Raw genomic sequence first — 19,718 nt, 5'->3', positions numbered from 1 at the left:
TTCTAGGATTTGTCTTTTTTTTCCTCTCTGTTTTTATAAAATAGAACATAAGTTCCTTTGATTTTAGATTCCATATAGTTGTTGCTTAAGGGTCTCAGAACCTTAGGGATATTAGCCATTTGTAAGAAACTGAAAGCACTGATCTTCTGTTTGAAAAGCTTTTGAAGCTAACTTTATACCTCCTTTGGGAACATGGGAAATGTCAAATCTAAGAGAATGCTGAACCCTCTTCAGGAACTCCCACTCATTACATGAACAAACATTTTCATTCTTTTACATACTTGTTTCTGTGTGTCTGGCATGACTTACCCAAAAGCAGTTTAGAAAATCAGTGGCTACTTTGGAGAATCTCTGATCTTTCTAAGTTAAATTACCTGCACAGTAAATCAGAAAACAAAGGCTTCTGAATTAATAAATGGCAATGGGAAAGGTTTTAAAATTGTACTTTGAGGCCTCTCAAAGACATCAAAATAGCAAACTAACCTCTCTGTAAGATTCTGTTTCTAAATGGACCAAACAAAACGAAATACTGCGGAATACAATTACTGAAGTAACTAAACAAAATAAGGAATTGCAAAGTCAGAGCTGTTCTATCTATGCTTACACCTTCCTCCTTTCCCCCTACCCCTGTCACTGCTGCTCCTGAGCTGGCAGTAGCCTCCCTGTACACTTCTCTACCTTCTTACTCTTCTGGAAACACTTTGTTTGAACTTCTTTTCTTCCCTAAAGAATCTACTAATGATTCAAAGCCAGACAGTCCAAAAGCAGACTGTCCAAAGCCTATATTCCTTAAATGCCTTTTAAGATTTATCCATGGAATTTGGAACAGGTACCAGGGAAAATCCAAAGAATACTATTCTTTCACTCCTTGTACCTGCATGGAACTATATATCATTGTTAAAGATTTTCCAAAATAATGTAAGGATCCTTACAAATTTGCTAAACAGTTTAAAGTCCTTATTGAAGTTTATCACCCATGTTGCCTGATTTATATCAATTAGTCCAAATGTTATTTGGCCGTGGGGAAGCCCAATTATGGTTAGAATGAGTTGCATGAAAAGATCCCCAAGCTGGTTTAGCCTTGGGTAAAGGAAAAAATAGCTGAAACTTTTTGCAGAAGCTTAAGGGTGAAAAATTACAAAAAACAATCCCAAAGGCCTTTTCTCTAATTGTTGATTAGACAAAAATCCATTCTTGCATACAACCTAAGGATGAAAGTGCATACTCTTCAGATGTAGGAACCATGCGGGCCTATAATATAGTATTTACATCTGACCTCAAGCCGGGAATTTCAGCCTTGTTTGGATTAAAAAACTGCTCCCACTACTGAATTGACTAGCTTAGCTCCTGAGCTTGTCCAAACTTTAGAAACAAAGCAGGCTGCTAAGGCTAACAAATTAATTGCCCTTCAATTACAACAGCTAAAAGGGCCTACTCAAAAGAAATTTTAAACCCTCTATTGGACCTAAAACTGGTCTTTGCCACTACTGTCAAAAAACTTGGCCACACTGGGAAAAAATGAATGTTTTAATTAAAGAATAAACCTCAACCACCTTTTCACCCCCTGATTCAGAATGAAGGGTCTCTGAGAATAATATAGGGACTTTCCCCAAGCTGGCTCTAAATCCTCAAGGAGAAAGAACTATTTATATTAATGGAGAACACTGACAATTCTTAATCTATACAGGAGCTACCCTATCTGCAATTAATCCTGCATGTTTACAAAAGCCCCTGCCCTGGAATAAAAAGACCTCAAAAATAATAGACATTGCTAATAAAAAACAATCCTTAGTACATTCTCAACCTGTGCAAATATCTCTTGGTCCTATTGAGGACCTGGACTCTTTTTTACTTAGTTCTGACACTCCTACTCATAGGAAGAGATACTTTATCTAAACAGAATTGCCATTTACAATTTAATGAAAAGATGAAAATGTTATGAATTTTGCCTGAAAGTCAGAACTCAGGGATAGATAACATTCAAAAAGAAGCAGTTCTTTGCCACATGCAAGCCCTTACTGTGCCCTCTAAAACTCTGCTTGTTCAGGCTCCCTTCTCCCTGAGGTTACTTCTCAGATCCTCAAAATTTCAAGGGCTACAACATCCACAGATGTTGGCTGAGTATTGGCTCTTGAACCTATTAAAACTCAAGTAGACACATCTAAACCTCTGCCCCAATTCCCTAATATCCACTTACATGAAAAGCAAAGAAAGGACTAACTCGTATAATGCAGGGTTATTTTTCTAAAGGGTTAACCATCCCTGTAGTAGCCCTTGGAACACTCCTGTCTTTTCAGTTAAAAAGCCACACAATAGAGATGGGAGATTTATTCATGACTTAAGCTATTATAGCCTTCTCTTTACCTAAAACAAAGAAACAATTAAGGGGATTTTTAGGGCTCTGGGGTTATTGTTTTTCACTTTTTAATTTTTATTGTGATTTGGGTGAGTGTTTACAGAGCAAATTCATTTTTCATACAGCAGTTCATATACATTTTGTTTCATGACATTGACTACAATTTCCCACAATCTAACAGCTCTCTTCCCACTTCCTCCCTGTAGTTACCTCTTTCCTGTGTCCTTCTTTCCTAGCATTCCTGCCCCCCCAAGCTATCTCCTTATGCAAATACTACCCTTCTGTTCACTTAGGATTGATTGGAGTGTATCTACCTGATGTAAATGTTTACCCTATATGCCTGCTATTGTTTGGCTGGAACCCACAGGAGTGAGTTCAGTTCCAGACCTGAAGGGTAACTAGGGGCCAGTCTCGAGGGTCTCACCAGGCTCTATCAGACCAGTCAACCTGGTCTTGTTTTTTATGATTTTGAGTTTTGTTCCACATTGTTCTTCCACTCTATCCAGGATTTCCTGCACTGATCCCTTTCTGAGTGGTTGACAGTGGTAGCCAGGCACCATCTAGTTCTTCTGGTCTCATTGTCATATAGGCTAAGGACTGCATGGTCTACAAGTCCCTTGGACTAATTGTTTCCATGGGCCTTTGCTTTTCTTAATTCTCCTTTGCTCTGGATGAGGAAAGACTCATTGGTGCATCTGGATGGCTGTCTGCAAACTTTTTTTTTTTTTTTTAATTGTGATTGGGTGAAGATTTACAGAGCAAATTCACTTTTCATACATGCCTGCAAGCTTTTAAGACTCCAGTTGCTACTCAACAAAGTAGGAAGTAGAACAATGTTTTCGTGTAGTATGTTATGTCAAGGGAGCTTGATGTCCCCTTCGACTATGGTCCTAAGCCCACAGATCCAACTACTTGTCCCTTCAGGGTAGTTGGCTGTGGCCAAGAAGTTATCATAACTTTGCCTCTTGATAGCTCTATCATGTATTTGGACATTCTTTTTCTTTTTCTTTTTTTTATTAGGATTTGGGTGAAGATTTACAGAGTAAATTCACTTTTCATACAGCAGTTCACATATACTTTGTCTCATGTCATTGACCAAAATTTACAATGCAGCAGATCCCCTCCCACTTCCTCCCCATAGTTACCTCCTCCCAGTGTCCATCCCTTCATACTCTTCGAGAGGCCCATTGTCTGCCAACCCTATATATGATCTTGGATACACTCTCCATTTAGACATACATAATTGTTTAGCTTGTTCACCCATCTATCCGTCCCTATACCCATGTTTGCTTTCATTGACAACTCAGTATTGTATTTACAAAGGGGTTCATATTTGTTGTTTGTACTGCCCATGTAACTCTCTCTGTCTTTCTCATCCTCAATGCTGCCATATTGGTCACTCACATTTGGTACATTGCCCTTCTTTTCATCCAAATCAATATTTATCTCTATCTATCTAACAGCATTCCCTCCCCTCCCCTCCCACCCCTGGTAACCAACAAAGAAAATGTCCTCCAATAGATAAACCTTTCCTTAACTTTTACAATAACGGACTAATACAATATTTGTCCTTTTGTGACTGACTTATTTCACTCAGCATAATGTCCTCCAAGTTCATCCACGTTATGCGGTGTTTTGCAGATTCTACATTATTCTTTAGCGTTGCATAGTATTCCATTGTGTGAATGTACCAAAGTTTGGTTATCCATTCCTCAGTTGTTGGACATCTAGGTTGTTTCCAAGTTTTGGCTATTGTAAATAGTGCTGCGATGAACATCGGCGTGCATATATCTGTTCTTGTTATGGCTCTCACTTCTTTAGGGTATATACCTAGTAATGGGATGGCTGGGTCAAATGGTATTTGTATTTTATTTGGACATTCTTAAAGCACATACAAATAACCAAAAAAAGCCAAACTCATTGCCATCAAGTCGATTTAACTCACAGCAACCCCTCCTTGTGTTTCTGAGGTGGTATCTCTTTGGAAGTAGATTGCCCAATCTTCCTTCTGAGGAGTGGCTGGTGGGTTTGAACTGCCAGCCTTCTGTTGGCAGTCAAATGCCTTAGGTACTATCTACTACTATCAACCTTATATAAAGTCATGGGTATATATTCCCTTCTGCCTAGACATGCCTGATCATGCAGCCTGTCTACCCATCTATTTACCCATAGATTAATGTTTATTATCACGGACGATGCAGTATTATATATGTAAAAATGTTTATCTTTATTGTCTGTACCGCTTGTGTACCTCTCTGTCTTTCTCTTGCTCAGTGTCTCTGTGGCTATTGCTGAGCTTGGATTCCTAAGTTTTCTCTCATGGCTCAACTTTATACAAATATTTAAAGACTTTTGAGACTGATCCATTTTACCTTACCCAAGAAGATCAACAGGCGATGACTAAATTAAAATAATCATTGACCAACATGCCTGCTTTGTACATGAACTTTCTGGTGATGCGTTAGGTGTTCTCTCACCGAAATACAGAGGACAAAATAGGCCTGTAAGTTATTACAGCCATAGCTGGACCCTGTGGCGAGATTCTTCCCTTTTTGCCTCAGGCCATTAATTGCTACTGCAGAATTGGTAGAAATTATGGAAGACAAAATTTTAGGGAATTTTTTAGATATATATGTACCCCATGTAGTGTCTACTTTACTCAATACTGCTTTATCTCAACATTTATCTGCCAGCAGACTCACTTCCTATGAGATCCTTCTTCTGTCAGCTTCAAATATTAGAGTACATACAGTGGCTACTTTAAACCCAGCTACTATTCTTCCTGCAACTGATAGAGGCGATCGTTCTTCCCATGACTATTTAACTGAGCAGCTTTTGATAACCTGTAGACCCTTAAAGGAAACTTCTTTGACAAACCATGACATGGTATTATTTGTAGATGGCTCTTACTTAAAACCAACTCCTGACTCTACATCAACAATTAGCTCAGTCAGATGAAATTAAGACATGGAAAAAGTCAAACTGTTACCAAGACTCTAACACTAACTTATGGTTAGGGCCTAACACTAAATTGTTCTCCCAAAAGTTATGCATGTCCTTATGATGAGGGGGAGCTCTGGTGGTGTAGTGCCTAAGGCATTTGACTGCTAACCAGAAAGCTAGAGGTTCAAACCCACCAGCCACACCTTGGAAGGAAGCTTGGGCAATCTACTTTCGTAGTGATACTGCCTTGGAAACCCAAGGAGGGGTTGTTATGAGTCGGATCTGATTCTACGACACTGAGTTTGGTTGTTTTTTGGTTGGTTACATACCATTCCCTCCAAGACCATACTTCCATTTTGAAATATTTCAGTTGGTGATACCAAAGTATTAGATCTGTAATATGCATTTTTCTACTAGCCTGCCTACTCCTTTTAATTACTGCAGTTGTTATTATAAAAACTCACTCACTGTCACTGACTCAGTTCTGACTCATAGTGACCTCCCTTGTAAATCTTTATGACAGTAGCTTGCCCCATCTTCCTTCTGTAGAGTGGCTGGTGGGTTTGACCAGCTACTCAGCAGCCAAGTAGCTTATCCACTATGCTACATTTGCACTGTGTTCCTCATTGCCACAGCCAATTCTTGAAACATCTAGCCACGTGATGAATTACGTATTTAAAAGAAACTAATTTTGCAAAGGAGAATTAATTTTAGTTCTGAGGTCAGATCTTTTTAGATATACCAAGTAAGTCCCCCAATGCAACCTTGTCTGCAACACTATCCCAGCTAGAACCAACTCACCCCGAAGACGAGGCCCAAAGCTATAGCAAGATAATGCTTGATGGTGCCTGGTCACTCCTAATAACATGGCTGGCATCTGGGGTCTTAAAAGCTCAAACAGAGCTGCTGTCTAAGATAAAGTCCTTGTAGAAGATGGGTAACTCCTATGTAGGTGATCTGCACACTCTAGTAGAGGCCTGATCAAAAGAGGGAAATATACACAGATTTCAAAACAGCGGTTCTTGACATGATTAAGATGGCTGACCCAGACCTAAATTAACCTCCATTTTGAATTACAGTGCAGCTTGGCCAAAGTCTCTGTTCCCATTGTCCTAGAGAGACAATTCAGATCCTTGTGAAAGTTTAACTGGTTGTAACTGGAAAGGAGCAAGGGTCAAGATTTTAAGTTGTATGAGGAATTGTTTGTTAAAAGACATTTGTGTGGCTTACTCTAAGAAGAATGCCTTGATCAACATATTCCTAAAGGTCAGAAAACAGAACTGATAATATTAAGAAGAATTATAGTTTAACAACCTCCCTTGTAATTTCTTGCCATACACCTTCCTCATGTCTGAAAGCATGTAGCACTTTGTTTACTCCACTTGATAAAAACCTCACTTCTGCAATTTGGAACATTACAGTGTCTTGCTGGGGTGCTAGGATGTCTCTCAGTTTGGGAAACTTTCTACCTTTCAATGAAACTGTTTGGTTTCACTTTTCACAGAGTGAAAGATGGTACTTTGGTACAACATAGTCAATGTGCCTCCCTTTGTACTCACAAGTGGGTGAAGCCTGAAGAAACTTGTCTAACATAAAGAAACAAAATTCAATATAAAAGTCTTAGCAGATAGTGCTATTTTGACACACTCTCTTATTCTTCTCACCCATGTGTTTCCTGTCTTTCTTGAAACAAGTAAAGGTGTGACCAGGAATAACACCATCACCATTAATTCTACTAGGATAAAGCCAAAACTACTAAAAAGAATGCCTGAAAACTTAACACACACACAGGAAAGCGAATTCTCCTGTTTTAATAGTCATTCCAAGAGAATAACTATTCCTAGTGGATAAAGACACTTCTATAATTCTCTGTTTTTTTAAAGAATCAGATTAAGGGAAAATTATGGTATCTCTGTCTCATCAGCAGCAACTCCACCTATTAGTACTCTAAAAATTCATATTTGCATAGTAACAACTTTTCAAAATATAATCCAATACTTACTTGTCTCCTACAATTCCCAAGTTGATTGTAGGGTAACCGTGTTCCTGAATTGTTGCTAGGAGGGTTGAACGATTACTGTCTCGAATCTTTCCTGGTAAGAGGTCATCTTCAGGATTTAGCAGCTACAAAGCCAAAAAACCACCACAAATTATTCTCTTAGGATAATATTGCCTATTATCACTGAGGAAAACAGTAAATCTAGTAAACTGCTTAGGCTGTCTAGATCTAGTAAACAGAGTTTAGGATAACTAGCATCTATAACTGTATCTCTCACATAGAAGGTATACACTCAAAAGATCTTTGAATAAATACTGACAGCATAGGAGAAAAGAGAACATCTCCTAAGATATATATATATATATATATTTTTTTTTAGATATTTGAATGGTGATTGAACAGCAAGTCAAATATCATACCAGCTTTGGCTACAAGTGGGCAGTGATGCTTTGGAGATATTGGTAGTCCCAGCAATTGGTTACTGGAACAAACTAAATGAAACAATTCTCTTTTTTCTTCCAACTTATATTTCACTGAGAACATATGAGGTAGAAACTCTGTCACATAATACTCTCATGTCCGAAGGCAATGAATGCTCACCATTTCTTTCAAGTTTTTGATTTCTTTTCTGAAGTGGGTACAACAGTATCACTTAGGTTAATCTTATCTGAAGGAGAGGAGGTAGATGCTTTGCCTCTTTCACAAGCAAATGTAAACAAGTAACACTTAGCTATACATACCCCCAACTTCACAACTCTAAATTGAAACACCCTTTAGAGATTTAATATCTATCATTGTTTTGTAAATGAAGACAATTATAAGATGCTTATTTTATCCTAGGATGTTTCAGTGAGACAGTGTGGTAAGTAGGAAGAGCTTGAAATTCACAAAAGATTCAAATTGAAGTCAGCCAAACTCTTTATGTTTTAATTTTCTCATGTATAACATGTAGTAATAATAACTACCTTCAATGTAGGTGTTAGGATCAACTGAGATAATGGACACACAGTTAATGTAAATAAACATATAATAAATGTGATTCTCCTTCCTTTCATTTTGATATATGATGCTGCAAAAGCATCTACTTCCCAACCCCTGCAATTATTCTCATACTGTTACTCCTAGATATTACTGCAAATGGAATTAGTTTATAATGTGAACACAAACTATTAAATTATAAAATTCCTGGGAGCTCTGGTGGCGTAGAGAAATACTTAGTTTCTATATAATTTTAAAGATATGCTTTAATTTAAAAAATATTATAAAGTGTATCTTTGAATTGAAAAAATATAGAACATCATCTTAGGGGGTTGAAGACAAATCTGTATAGTACAGATACTCAGGCTGTTAATATGGCCAATACTAAAGGCTTAACACCCCAGTTCTCCCAAACAATAACCTCAAATTCCTTCTGCAAACTCCTTCAGTCTTCCTTCTGACTCTTTAGTGATATCTTGGGTCAGACCTTGGGCTTTATGCTAGAAAAATAACAACGGCTTTGCAACCAGCTGTCCCCTTACAACAGGCTGGAGAAAAACTCTGACTATCTTATTCAATTTCACCTGGCAGTTTTCCTTTTAAACACAAATTTAACTTAATCAGATGCCATGTGAAATCACAACACAGTTTTATCTTTAATCACTGGTAGTGCTTGGAAAAGAGGAGGCCATCCACTTCTCAAAGAATTGGCCAGGGAAAACCTTATGAATAGCAGGGAAAAACTGTCTGATACATTACTGGGCAACTTTATGAATAGACTGGAAACATTGATACAGTGCAGGAGGATAAGCCACTTAGGTTGAAAGGCTCTCAAAATAGGACCAGGAAAGAGCTGCATCATCAGAGTAGAGCCAGCCTTAATGATATGGATAAGGTAAAGCTTTTGAGACCTCCATTTGCTGATGTGGCAGTACTCAAATTGAGGAGAACAGCTACAAACATCCATTAATAATCAGAACATGGAATGTATGAAGCATGCATCTAGGAAAATTGGAAGTTGTCAAAAAAGAAATGGAGTACATAAAGATTAATATCCTAGGCATTAGTGAGCCGAAATGGACTGATTTTGGCCATTTTGAATCAGACCACCAGGTGGTCTACTATGACAGGAATGATCATTTGAAGAGGAATGGTGTGATGTTCATAATCACAAAGGCTGTTTCAAGATCTGTCCTGAAGTACAATGCTGTCAGTGATAGGATAATATCCATACGCCTACAAGGAAGGCCCGTTAATACGACTATTATTCAAATTTATGTACCAACTACCAAAGTCAAAGATGAGGAAATTGAAGATTTTTATCAACTTCTGCAGTCTGAAATTGACCGAACATGCAATCAGGATGTGTTAACTATCACTGGTGATTGGAATGCAAAAGTTGGAAACAAAGAAGAATCACCAGTAGCTGGAAAATTTGGCCTTGGTGACAGAAATGATGCTGGAAATCGCATGATAGAATTCTGAAAGACCAATGACTTATTCATTGCAAATACCTTTTTTTCAACAACACAAACAGTGGCTATACATGTGGACTTTGCAAGATGGAATACACAGGAATCATATTGACTACATCTGTGGCAAGAGGCGATGGAAAAGGTCAATATCTTCAGCCAAAACCAGACCAGTAGCTGATTGTGGAACAGACCATCATCAACTGCTCATATGCAAGTTCAACTTGAAGTTAAAGACAGTTAAAACAAGTCCACGAGAACGAAGATATGATTTTGAAAATACCTCTTCTGAATTTAGAGGCCATCTAAAGAATAGATTTGATGCATTGAACACCAATGACTGAAAACAAGAAGAATTGTGGGATGACATCAAGAACACCATCCATGAAGAAAGCAAGAGGTCACTGAAAAGATGAGAAAAGAAGAAAAGACTGAAATAGAGGACAGAAGAGACTCTGAAAGTTGCCCTTGAGCAGAGAGTAGCTAAAGCAAATGGAAGAAATGACAAGATAAAAGAGCTGAACAGAAGATTTCAAAGAGCAACTTGAGAAGACAAAGCCAATGACTATAATGAAATGTTCAAAGACCTGGTGTTAAAAAACCAAAAGGGAAGAACACACTTGGCATTTCTCAAGCTGAAAGAACTGAGAAAAAAAAACTTAAGCCTCGAGTTGCAATATTAAAAGATTCTATAGGCAAAATATTGAATGATGCAGGAAACATCAAGAGAAGATGGAAGGAATATACAGAGTCACTGTACCAAAAAGAACTGGTAGATCTTCATCCATTTCAGGAGGTGCCATATGATCAAGAACCAATGATACTGAAGGAAGAAGTCGAAGCTGCACTGAAGGAATTGTCGAAGAACAAGGCTCCAGGAATTGATGGAATACCCATTGAGATGTTTCAACAAATAGATGCCCCATTGGAGGCACTCACTCAGTTATGCCAAGAGATCTGGAAAACAGCTACCTGGCCAACTGACTGGAAAGATCCATATCTGTACCCATTCCAAAGAAAGGTGATCCCACAGAATGTGGCAATTATCAAATAATATCATTAATATCGCAAGCAAGTAAGATCTTATTGAAGATAATTCAAAAACGGCTGCAGCACTATATTGACAGCGAACTTCCAGAGGTGCAAGCCAGATTCAGAAGAGGATGTAGAACAAGGGATATCATAGCCGCTGTCAGATGGATCCTGGCTCAAAGCAAAGAATATCAGAAAGATGTTTATTTGTGTTTTATTGACTTTGCAAAGGCATTTGATTGCGTGGATCATAACAAATTGTGGATAACATTAAGAAGAATGGGAATTCCAGAGTGGTTGATTGTGCTCATGAGAAACCTGTACATTGACCAGGAGGCTGTTGTTCGAACAGAACAAGGGGACACTGCATGGTTTAAAATCAAGAAGGGAGTGTGTCAGGATTGTATCCTTTTCCTTATTCAATCTGTATGCCGAGCAAATAATCTGAGAAGCAAACATATGAAGAAGAACATGGCATCGAGATTGGAGGAACAATCATTAACAACCTGTGATAAGCTGATGACACAACTTTGCTTGCTGAAAGTGAGGATGACTTGAGGTACTTACTGATGAAGATTGAAGAATATAGTCTGCAGTATGGATTACATCTCAATATAAAGAAAACAAAAGTCCTCACAACTGGACCTATAAGCAGTATCACGATAAATGGAGAAAAGATTGAAGTTGTCAAAGACTTCACATTGCTTAATTCTATAATTGATGCCAATGGAAGCACCAGTCAGGACATTAGATGACATATAGTATTGGGCAAGTTGGCTGCAAGGGACCTCTTTCAAGTGCTGAGGAGCAAGGATGTCTCCTTGAGGACTAAGGTGTGCCTGACACAAGCCATGGTATTTTCAATCGCCTCATACACATGTGAGAACTGGACAATGAAAAAGGAAGACCAAAGAAGAAATGATGCTTTTTTTTTTTTTTTTTAATTGTGATTTGGGTGAAAATTTACAGAGCAAATTCACTTTCCATACAGCAATTCACATATACTTTGTCTCATGACATTGACCACAATTTACCACAATGCAACAGCTCCCTTCCCACTTCCTCCTGATAGTTACCTCTTCCCTGTGTCCATCCCTCCATGCACTCCTGCCCCTTGAGCTGTGTCCCTGTGCATAAGCAGTCTTTGTTTCTCCCATGATTGTTCTCTCCAAGGAGAAATGATGCTTTTGAGTTGTGTTGCTGGCAAAGAATGCTGAAAGTACTGTGGACTGCTAAAAGAACTAACAGATCTGTGCTGGAGAAAGTCCAGCCAGAATGCTCCTTGGAAGCAAGAATAGCCAGACTTCATCTCACCTACTTTGGTCATGTTGTCAGAAGGGACCATTCCCTGGAGAAGGATATCATGCTTGATAAGGTGGAGGGTTGCTGAAAGAGGGGAAGGCCCTCAACGAGATAGACTGACACAGTGGCATGGAGCTGGGGCGGGACCGGGTGGTACTTTGTTCTGTTGTGCATAGGGTTGCTATGAGTCAGACATGACTCGATGACACCTAACAACAACGACAGTGCCTGGAAAATTGCTGCTGTTATCAGGTCCCCTTGACTCAGTTCCAACTCATAGTGACCCTATGTACAACAGAATGGAACACCGCTTGGTCCTGTGCCGTCCTCAAATCACTGCTATCTCTAAGTCCTCTGCTGCAGCCACTGTGTCAATCCATTTCACTGAGCGTCTTACTCTTTATTGCTGACCCTCTATTTCACCAAGCCTTATGTCCTACAGGGACTGGTCCCTCATGATCAGAGGTGTATCTGTGGAAAATGGTGCCTATGGCAATTAGTTTTAAGTTGGTGAATGATCTTTCACAGCTAGTGATGGAAACTGCAATGGCCAAACAGAAACTGCTCATTGGCACCCTCCCTCAAATGATGCCAGAGCATGTCATACCTGCCATATCTTAGACATGCCTCTGCTCCTGGCAACTTGTCCAAAGTATGTGAGATGAAGTCTCACCATCCTTGCTTCTAAGGAGCATTCTAGCTGTCTTTTTTTTTTTTTTTTCCCTATTTAATGCTAATATACATTAATTTTCTGATCTTAATTAACACAGGGTTATATGAAATCATTATGATTTTATAGAGACCAAGGTTTACAGCTCTTTAACTCTATTAATCAATCATACAAATTGCTTCAGAAAGAAAACTATGTGGCTGTATCCTTTATTTTTTTTCCCCACAGTAGGGTACTGGCCACCACCTAGTATTTCCCTGGCCTTAGGGTGTTTTCATTGCCATTCATGTTTCTCTCTATTATTTTGCGGCAAACATTTTCAGAAATAGCAGAACAATTAAAGATCATGTCTGCAAAACTGACATGATGAAATAATAGCTAAATGAGAAGGTGGGATTTATCGTGTATTTTAAGTATATTCAAAGAAAATACACAAAAATGGATGGAAGTTCAATAAGGCTGAATATACTATAATAGCCACAATTTTCCCCTTTAAATATGATCTTTTTTTTTTTTTTGTATCTTATACTTCTAGCCTCTGATTATTCTACAACATTTTCTCTGGATGCCTGATATGTACCACAATTAAAATACAAAAGAAAAGAAAACAATACAAAATAAAACAAAATGCAGTAACCCATTATCTCTATACCATGTTACTTTGCTATCTATTAAATTTCAGTATGTTGTTTCTATTGTCCATGGTGTCATATACTACCAGCTTTGAAACATTTACTTTTGATTTTGTTTCCCTCTGTAGTTCACTCTCTTCCCAAAGGTCTCAATCATTAAGAATTTCCTAATCTTTCCCATCCTCAACTCTACATTTTAATTCCTCTTCCCAACTCTTCCCTATCTAATTCCAGACATTAATTATATTATACCCGAATTTCTGCAAAAAAGCCTTAGAATTGGTGATTTTGTCTTGAAACTCTTTCCTTTTGAGAAATAAAATAGAAATGTCAGACTGTGGTGGCTTCTGTGTTGCAGTGATGCTGGAAGCTATGCCACCAGTATTTCAAATACCAGCAGAGTCACCCGTGGTGGACAGGTTTCAGTGAAGCTTCCAGACTAATTGGGAAGAAGGACCTGGCAATCCACTTCTGAAAAAACCGGCCAGTGAAAACCTTATGAATGGCAGTTGAACACTGCCTGAAATAGTGCTGCAAGATGAGCCCTTCAGGTTCGAAGGCATTCAAAATATGACTGGGGAAGAGCTGTCTCCTCAAAGTAGAGTCGATCTTAATGAAGTGTATGGAATAAAGCTTTAGGGACCTTCGTTTGCTGATGTAGCATGATTCAAAATGAGAAGAAACATCTGTAAACATACATAATTAACTGGAACGTGGAATTTACAAAGCAAGAATTTTGGTAAAGTGGAAGTTGTGAAACATAAAATGGAACACATAATGATCAATATCCTAGACGTTACTGAGCTGAAATGAACTAGCATTGCCATTTTTAATCAGAGAATCATATGCTCTACTATACTGAAAATGACAACGTGAAGAGGAATGGAGTCACACATTCATCGTCAAAAATAATATTTCAGATCTATCCTGAAGTACAACGTTATCAGTGATAGGATAAATCCAGAAACCTACAAGGAAGACCAGTTAATACAACTATTATTCAAATCTACACATCAATCACTAAAGCCAAAGATGAAGAAACTGAAGATTTTTACCAACTTCTACAGTTTGAAATTGATCCAACCTGAAATGAAGATGCATTTATAATTACTGGTGATTGACATGCAAATGTTAGACATAAAGAATAAGAATTAATAGTTGGAAAATAAGTCTTAGTGACAGAAACAACTAAGAGATTTCATGATAGAATTTTGCAAGACCAATGACTTATTCATTGCAAACACCTATTTTCAACATCATAATTATTGACTACACATGTGGACCTTGCTGGATGGAATACACAGGAATCAAACTGACATCGGTGGAAAGACATGATGGAACATGTAGTATCATCAGTCAGAACAAGTCCATGGGCCACCTGTGGAACAGAACATCAACTGTTCCTGTGCAAGTTCAAGTTGAACTGGAAGAAAATTTGAACAAATCCATGAGAGACACAGTAATGTTCTTGAATATATTCCATCTGAATTCAGAGATCATATGAAGAATAAATCTGATGTATTAAATACTAATGATCACAAAGACCAGCAAGTTGAGGAATGATATCAAGCATATCATATATAAGGAAAACAAAAGGTTATTAAAAAGAAAGGAAGGAAGGAAGGAAGGAAAGGTGGAAGAGAGGGAGGAAGGAAAGGAAAAAAGAAGGGAGGATGAATGAAAAGGCCAAAATGGATGTCAGAAGAGACTGTGAAACTTGCCCTTGAATGTAGAGTAGCTAAAGTAAAAGGAAGAAATGATGAAAAAGAGCTGAATAGAATATTGCAAAGGGTGAAATGAGAAGAAAAAGTAAAGTATTATAATGAAATGTGCAAAGACCTGGAGTTAGAAAACCAAAAAGGAAGAACACGCTTGACATTTCTCAAGTTGAAAGAACTGAAGAAAAATTTCAAGCCTCGAGTTGCAATATTGAAGGGCTCTATGGATAAAATATTGAACAATGTAGAAAGCATCAAAAGAAGATGGAATGAATACACAGAGTCACTGTATGAAAAAGAATTAGTTGGCATTCAACTATTATAGGAGGCAGTATATGGTCAAGAACTGGCAGTACTGAAGGAAGAAGTCCAAACTGCACTGAAGGCACTGGCAAAAACCAAGGCTCCAGGAATTGACAGAATATCAATTAAGATGCTTCAAGAAATGGATGCAATGCTGGAAGCATTCATTCATCTATGCCAAGAAATTTGGAAGATAGCAACCTGGCCAATTATTGGAAGAGTCCATATTTGTGCCCATCATAAAGAAAGGTGATTCAACAGAATGTGGAAATTATCAAACAATATCATCAATATCACACACAAGTAAAATTTTGCTGAGGATAAATAAAAAATGGCTACAGCGGTACAATGAAAGGGAACTGTCAGAAATTCAAGCCGATTCAGAAGACATAGACCAAGGAATATCATTGCTGATGTCAGACCTTGGCTGAAAGCAGAGAATATCAGAAAGATGTTTACCTGTGTTTTAGTGATTATATAAAAGTACTAAACTGTGTGGATCATAACAAATTATGGGTAACATTGTGAAGAATGAGAATTCCAGAACACTTAATTGTGTTCATGTGGAACCTGTATATAGACTGAGCTGCAGTCATTCAACCATAACAAGGAGAAACTGTGATTTAAAATCAGGCAAAGTGTGCATCAGAGTTGTATTCTTTCACCATACTTATTCAATCTGTATGCTGAGTTAATAATCTGAGATCTGGACTATATGAAGAACATGGCATCAGGACTGGAGGAGCACTCATTAACAACCTGTGATATGCAGATGACACAACCTTGTTTGCTTAAAGTGAAGAGGACTTGAAGTACTTACTGATGAAGATGAATGACTACCACTTTTAGTGTATTTTGACATAAAGAAAACAAAAATTCTCACATCTGGAACAATAAGCAACATCATGATAAATGGAAAAAAGACTGAAGTTGTCAAGGATTTCATTTTACTTGGATTCACAATCAACACCCATGGAAGGAGCAGTCAAGAAATGAAATGATGTATACATTGGACAAGTCTCCTGCAAAAGGCCTCTTCAATATGTTAAAAAAAAAAGAAAAAGAAATCAAGATTTCACTTGGAGGAGTAAGGTGTGTTTGACTCAAGTCATGGTATTTTCAATTACCGCATAGTCATGCAAAATGCTGGACAATGAATAAGGAAGACTGAAGAAAATCAATGCCTTTGAATTATGGTATTGGTGAAGAATACTGAATACAACATGGATGGCTCCTTAAAAGCAAGAATGGCCAGATTTTATCTCTCGTACTTTGGTCATGTTGATGGAAGGGACCATCTCCTGGAGAAGGATATAATGCATGGTAAAGCAGTGGGTCAATGAAAAAGAGGAAGACCTTCAATGAGATGGGTGGTTGCAACAATGGGCTGAAACACAGCAACTGTGGGGATGGTGCAGGAGCTGGAGTGTTTTGATCTGTTGTACGCAGGGTGGCTATGAGTTGGAAATGACTCGACATCAGCTATGAACGACAGAGTTTATATTGTTATGAAAAGGTTCAGAGTTAGATTTGAATAAAATTCATAAAATATTTTAAAAGGTCTTTTGTTAAACTCCCATGAGAACATTCTTTGCCTTGTTTGTCTAAAGAAAAATCATTTAGTTTATTGTAAAAGACCTTCCTCTTTGTTCTCTTATTCAGAGACTTTTTCCTATGGTCTTAATGAAATTATAAAGGACCTCAGGCATTGTTTGAATGGGGTATAGTGACTCACTTTCTCTCTTTTTATGTATTGAAACAGGTTTTTCCTGCATCTAAGACCTTTCCACTCTCTGCAAACGGAAGATGACTAGACTTTTACAATGGTCAGTGACGCCATATCTATTGCAACTTCCTTACATTTCCTTACTTTTCTTTCCTTCTGAAAAAAGTAATGTATTCACTGACCAAAAGCCAAGTCTAGTCATTATATGTACACTTTAGATACAATCAGGTAGTTCAGATAAACAGATTTAACACAAAAAAAGGGGAAAATCATATTACAGTAAGGACTAAAGAAGCATGTTCCTGTTACAAATGGCTTTTAATTAAACTCTGGAAAAAAAGTTTTAACTAAGAGTTAAGCTAATTTGCTTGGTTATTAGGTTATAAGATAAGAAGGAATGAGGAAGATTCAGAGCCTTTAAACATAATTTAGAGTCTAAGAATTTGGTTTATAAATATAGAAGTTTTAAATTATACCAGAAAAAAGTTCACATAATATTTCTGTAAGATGACTCTTTAGACCATTTAGATTGGTTTAGTAATTTTGGTTTAAACACTGTCTTATGTTTTCTTCCTCACTCTACCATTATGTAGTAAAATTATATGAGAACAATATTCCAATTATACAAGCCTTGGGTGTATTTTATGATTAAAAAAATACTCATTTTAATCTCTTAAATTTCCCTCACTAGTTCTACTAGAAAATAGCAAAATTTGTGTTCATCTAAATTGAATGATAATAAGGAATGCCTTTATGTAAAAAGCAGAATTCCTATAATCCTTCAATCAAATAATGAGACTTTACGTGCCATTGAGTTGGTTTCTACTCATAGCAAGCCTTCGTACAACAGAATGAAATGCCACATGGTCCTGTACAATCTTCAGAGCCATTGCCACACTTAACCCACTGCTGCAGCCACTTTGTTAACCTACCTCATGGAGGGTCTTCTCCTTTTTTGCTGACCCTCTACTTTACCCAGTATGATATCCTGCTCTAGGGACTGATCCCTTAGGACAACATGACCAAAGTGTGAGAGACAAAGTCTGGCCATTCTTGCTTCTAACTCCAAGACCTTAAACTAATATTAATTTGGGCAACTGATAAATAATCTTAGATATATGGACTGTTAACCTGAGTGTACTAGGCCCAAGATAGAGTCACTTATAGTAAGCGTCATGTCAGCAAACTGAAATCTAGCTAACTTTCTATTTTCTGTAATGCTTGATCTTTCCTGGAGGTGCAACCTAAGTCAACCCATCAATGCTTACTCCCTGTTATGGAGTAACAGGACTGGCTGTGAAAGTATGGACCGGCTGTGAAAGCTCCAAATACTCCATATAAAGAAAGGAGCTTAGAACTAACCAATTTTTCCCAGTATTATTTCCTTGTTCTCATGCCACTTTGCCCATATAACTTGGGTGCTTCTACTTGTTCTTCAGAGCCCTTGTCTTACTTTCAGACCAAATGCTTCCCTATTCATGAATTACAAATAAAGTTTATGAATTCATACACAAATTTAATCTTGTGGAAATTTTATTTTTAACTGAACAAAATAATGTATTCTAATAATGAGCTCTGGTAACACAGTAGCTAAGGCACTTGACTGCTAACCAGAAAGCTGGCAGTTCAAACCCACCAGCCACTCCTTGGAAGGAAGATGGGACAATCTACTTCCGTAGTGATACTGCCTAGGAAACCCAAGGAGGGGGTAGCTATAAGTTGGGCCCGACTAGACAGCACATAATAACAACAACAACAATAATAATATGAGCATCATTGCTCATATTAAGTACATTATAAAGTAGCTGTTATTAACAGGTAAAAAGAATGTATGAAGATAAAGGGTGCAAGGTGATGATTGTTTTGTTAATCAGGAAAAAATAATTTTTTTTTTAAGTAAAAATGATCTGTTTGTGCCAGAAATATGAAGGAAGATAATAAAAAAAAAATAAATTTGTGTTATACAATAAGTGTAGAAGGTCTGCAGGGAAGTGACTTTCATTTGCCTAGGCATAAAAATTATAAGAAATGAATTTAAAGGAAAATTAATATGTGTTAAAATTACTGATGAAGTTATTTACATGTGATAGGTTTATTCATAAGGGAAAGAGGCTTATACATCCTTAATTATAGTGAATTGTTATTGGAATTTGAGTTTTCTTTCTGTTGAAAATGGCCAAGCTATTTTGCAACCAGATGATAAAAGTCCTGTTTTATAACCAAAATATTCTGTTGTGCCTCACTATATTTATGGCATATTCTTGGATCATTTTAAAGAAAATTTTCTAATAATAATGGTTACTTATTGCTGTTTTTTTTTTTTAATTTTATTTTGATTTGGGTGAAGATTTACAGAGTAAATTCACTTTTCATACAGCAGTTCACATATAAGTTTTTATTTTTATATAGAGTTTGAATGTATGTGGCTAATGCCAACCAGTACATTAATGTTTGTGTGTGTGTGTGTGTGTGTGTTTTAATGTAAACTATGATTGATTTATATAGCTTTATATTTATTTTTTGGAAATAAATATTGGGTTGATAGACTATCTTGGAAATTCTCAAAATGCACATTTATTTTTATGTG

General features: G+C 37.3%; 1 protein-coding gene across 1 annotated transcript in view; it reads right to left on the bottom strand.

The window, feature by feature from the left end:
• GPHN (gephyrin) overlaps positions 1-19,718 on the bottom strand; it is a 795,631-nt gene that overhangs the window by 77,804 nt on the left and 698,109 nt on the right. The window contains exon 19 of the mRNA XM_042781141.1: positions 7,302-7,423. Coding sequence (XP_042637075.1) covers positions 7,302-7,423 — 122 coding nt within the window. The remainder of the gene's footprint in view (positions 1-7,301; positions 7,424-19,718) is intronic.

Source organism: Orycteropus afer, unplaced genomic scaffold (genome assembly GCF_000298275.1).
Source record: "Orycteropus afer afer isolate SDZICR_OR568_19922 unplaced genomic scaffold, OryAfe1.0 scaffold00088, whole genome shotgun sequence".
Lineage (NCBI taxonomy): Eukaryota > Metazoa > Chordata > Mammalia > Tubulidentata > Orycteropodidae > Orycteropus > Orycteropus afer.
The sequence above is the reverse complement of the archived record's forward strand: the minus strand, read 5'-3'. Positions and strand labels throughout refer to the sequence as shown.